This window comes from Eurypyga helias, unplaced genomic scaffold (assembly GCF_000690775.1).
Source record: "Eurypyga helias isolate BGI_N326 unplaced genomic scaffold, ASM69077v1 scaffold14103, whole genome shotgun sequence".
In the NCBI taxonomy this organism is placed as follows: domain Eukaryota; kingdom Metazoa; phylum Chordata; class Aves; order Eurypygiformes; family Eurypygidae; genus Eurypyga; species Eurypyga helias.
The window spans coordinates 54,473-58,432 of NW_010243496.1; the positions used below are offsets into that span (position 1 = coordinate 54,473).

At 40.1% G+C, this 3,960-nt stretch overlaps 1 protein-coding gene across 1 annotated transcript in view; it reads left to right on the top strand.

The window, feature by feature from the left end:
- The window catches only part of MYRIP (myosin VIIA and Rab interacting protein), a 51,872-nt gene that overhangs the window by 22,688 nt on the left and 25,224 nt on the right, over positions 1 to 3,960 (top strand). The window contains exon 8 of the mRNA XM_010149450.1: positions 3,435 to 3,449. Within this exon, the coding sequence (XP_010147752.1) occupies positions 3,435 to 3,449 (15 nt within the window). The remainder of the gene's footprint in view (positions 1 to 3,434; positions 3,450 to 3,960) is intronic.

The following is a 3,960-nucleotide window of genomic DNA, read 5'->3' on the forward strand; positions in this document are numbered from 1 at the left end:
CAGGGATGTTGCACAGTTGAGCAATTCTAGGAAGCAATTAGAATGATCATGAGCATCAGGAATATGATTTGAGGTATGATAATAAATCAGACATTATTTATATTGCTTATGAAAACGAGATTAAAGGGATGTCAGGGTTTCATATAATCCCCCAAGTAATGTATTGGTCTTGGTAAAGTGATCGATGCTGTAGCAGAGAGAGCCTTACACGTTAATAGTTGGTACAAAATGATAGCGTAGGTGCATGGGGAACTGCGGATAGCATGAACTTAAAGAAGCTTTATTGTGTGGTCTGAAACCAGTCAGATATTTCACGTGCTGAGGTTACACAGAATTTACATAAACCATACAAAATGTTCTTCTAAACCTTGTTGCACCTGGACATTAGACACCAAACATCCGACCACGGGTAAATTGCAGTGAAGAAACATACTTTTTTCCTGATTCTGTTGCACTGTAATAGAATTTTTGCCACTTTATGGTAGGTAACAGAACAACCTGCTTCACTGGGTTGCCTGTAGAAATGTTGTACACATGGTCATGAAGCAAATACTGAGGGACATGAAAATTGTGCTGATAAAACTGGTGTCCCACTGTGATAAATTTCTGATAACCTGAATGCTTATGTAACACAGAAGACACATTTCTGGGAAACCTGAACTGGAAAGTGCAATCTTTTTTTAATTATAATTATTTTTCACATTGTAAATTTTACGAGACATTGCAATTCAAACCACCAATCTCTGCTTTCATTATTAGTAATGATATTAATAACTTATATTAATAATAATAATAATAATACCGCTATACTGGCTTTAATTGGCCTTTTGAGAGGAAAAGATGTTGCTTAGTGTAGCTGCAACTCTTGTGTTTCTGATGGAAGGTGGAGCGGCTTAATTGCTTCAAATGAAGAGAGTACCCTCATTATGCATTTGCTTCTTTGACCAGTCTAATTACAGCCCTCCTGCCCTGCAGCCAGGTAAGGAGGAGGGCTGTCCTACTGCGGGTCCCCACAGGATGGCGCTTGGGATGTATTTATGGGAAATAGCTGCCCTGAAATGACACTGACTCCCTGAGAAACTGCCAGCAAAACTCACAGTTTGTGTCTTCTAAAAGCTGTGGTTTCTGATTTTTGGTTTTCTGTATGAATGGAGCTTTCTCTCCAGAGTTTATAGTATAACAAGGATTGTGTTCTGGAGCCCTCAAGCCAGTACTTTGCTTGCTTGCTTTATTTTGAGGCGCTTTTTTTTGTTTTATTTGTTCATCAGGATTACATTGAGTTATCAGCCATTTGCATGCAAGGAGTTGGACAGTGTGTAAGAGGAATGGTGAATTTCCTAGTTTGTTGTCTGCTAAAGGACTTACTCTTCCACTAGAAACACTTGATTTTCTTTTAGTGAGACTGGGTTTGTGGCTGAGTTAGTCTGCCAAGCCCTCAGTGAAGCTCTGTTTTGAGATAAGGCGGTAGCCCTTTATTCTTGTTTGCAGATGTTAGTATTATATGTTGCTGATAGATGCAAATGGGAATTTACACAATGATTTATAGGAACACAAAGAAGTCATTAAATTTACCAGAGAGACCCAAAGTGTGAACAGTGAGGAATAATGAAGTTTATGATAGCATCTATTAAACAAATAATAATAATAGTATCTTTCAATGTATTTATTACTTTTTGTTGGCGTCATGGCATCTAATGCTTTTTTTTAATCTGTTAATCCATGAAAGAGGATTAATCCTCACAAATAGTTCGCTGCCGCTATCTAAAAAGCTCAACACGCAAGCCGAGCAGCCTACCAGTAACAGAAACCACAAAGTACAGCATTATAGGATATCATTATCTCTGTGTGTAAGCAGGAACTAACAGCTCTTGCAAATGTAAATGTTCCACCTGCTCATTGTAAGAAGGTTGAAAAGCAGGAAGAGGGATAAACAGACATACGTGAATCAAGCTGTAATAAAATCAATACCCTCAGGGTGAGTTCTTCCCCAAGAAAGGATGTGTATTTGTAACACAGATTTAGCTCACATGGCATAAAACCCTGGGGATGCCACAGCAGCTCATGACTTCCACCTGTGCTGGCAAATGTGGCAAAAAGCTAAAAAAACCCAAAAGAGTAGCAAAATGTTTAGTGATACGTATTTTTCATTAGCAGGTTTTTGGGACGGGGCTGTAATGAGTAGTTGAGTGACATGTAGGATATGTCTGAAAAAGTTTCCCAGCCAGTGAGTTAGGAAAATTCTTTTATATGTGTTAAAACATAAGCCAGAATTGGGAACTTTTCAGTAACGGTGTGACATGAGGCTAAGGTAACACAGCAGCTGGCTGCTGCCAAAAGAGAAATGCCTCCTAACTGTCTGCCTTCCCCCCGCCTGCCTCCAGCACGGTCCAGTACTCTCCCTTGTCAGCTCTAGCACACTTTTGCACCCCTTTGCTGAGCCCACACAACTCGTCACAACCGGGTCAGTAACAGGAAAGTGCAAATGATTCAGCAGCACGAGGTTGGTGCATCAGCTCACCTTGTTCCGTGAAGCGACATCCTCAGTTTTTATAAAAGCTGAAGCTGGGAAACTTAGAAATACTGGCCTACCAGGCCTACAGGATTTCACTGAGCTTTGGGTAGAGGTAGTAGAGATCAACATAAAAGGTGCTGCTACACTTCCTAGGTGTGATCCTAGGAAGACGTATTTTTTTCAGGATCAAGAGGAGTTGTGATTCTGCTGTTGTCAATACGGATTCTTTAAATTAACTGCTGGTGCTTTCCAGGGGTGGTATTGGTACTCCAGTGTAGCTGCTAAGCAGTTATGGCTAAGGAGGTCTGTGTAAGAAGCCCCCAGAGGGGTTGTGCATTGTCTTGCTGCACAATGAGGTCTGTCAGTACTTCGTGATATAGTAGTGAGGTGGAAATGTGGGAAAACCTGCCCCTCTGGACTGCCAGCATCCCTCACTGCTCCACTAGATCTTATACACATATTTGTCATCTTATTTAAAGAAGAAAGTCAAACTTTTGCCTTTACAAGCTCAATCTGTTCAAATATCTGCATAGAATGGGATTTTCTTCTCTGCCTTGCAGACTCAACCCCAAGTTAAACCATACTTTTGCTGGTTAGACATTGCTAGAGGAATCGGACACCCCTGGTGCAGAGCTGTCAGAGCTCACTAGCAAGTCCTGTAATCCTAAACCACGTTTGGTAGACTAGAGTAGGTTTTTGGAGGTACCTATTAAGCAGGTAACTCAACTAAAGAGAGATTCTAGTAATTAGCTTAGACTAGATACCTAACTGTAAATAGCTCAAGTTTAATGAGACTTATCTCCACTAAGCTGTATTCTCCTAAAGTACAAGTGCACAGTTTAGCCATGCTTTCTGTTCTATAAATCCCACAAATCACAATTGTTCCTCTCCTGGGTACCAATTGATGAACTGATAGATTCAGCAACAACTTTCAGGAGTTTTTTGTAGTAATTTAGCAATATGTGAGTATTTTTCATTAGCAGATTGTTGGGGAAGCACCATTATGATAAATACAGATTTTTAATTAAAAAGGTGAAATTACACCAGTCTTCTACCTGTATATAAAAGCATATCATAACATATTACAAAACTAAGGGGAAACATGCTGATTTCAAATCTTGACCTTATTCAGAACAGCTTTGATGTTCATTTGACAGAAAAGGCTTTTTTATTCTGGAAAAGCTGATTGTTGGGGAAAAGAATAAATTTCAGCATAAGCCCATGGTTATCCTTCTACTGTAGCTGGTCATTTACTTTCAAATCTTGATTTTCTAAAAGGGCCTTCTGCATCCTGAAGGTGAGCTGTAAAGCAGTAACTCAGTTGTGCGTTTGATTCACAGACAAACACTGTCCAGAAAGCTGTGAAAGGGCTAGATGCTACTGTACAGTTTACTGTATGAGAGGTAAGGACCGACACCGTGAACGCGATGTGTCGATCCGTTAAGAGC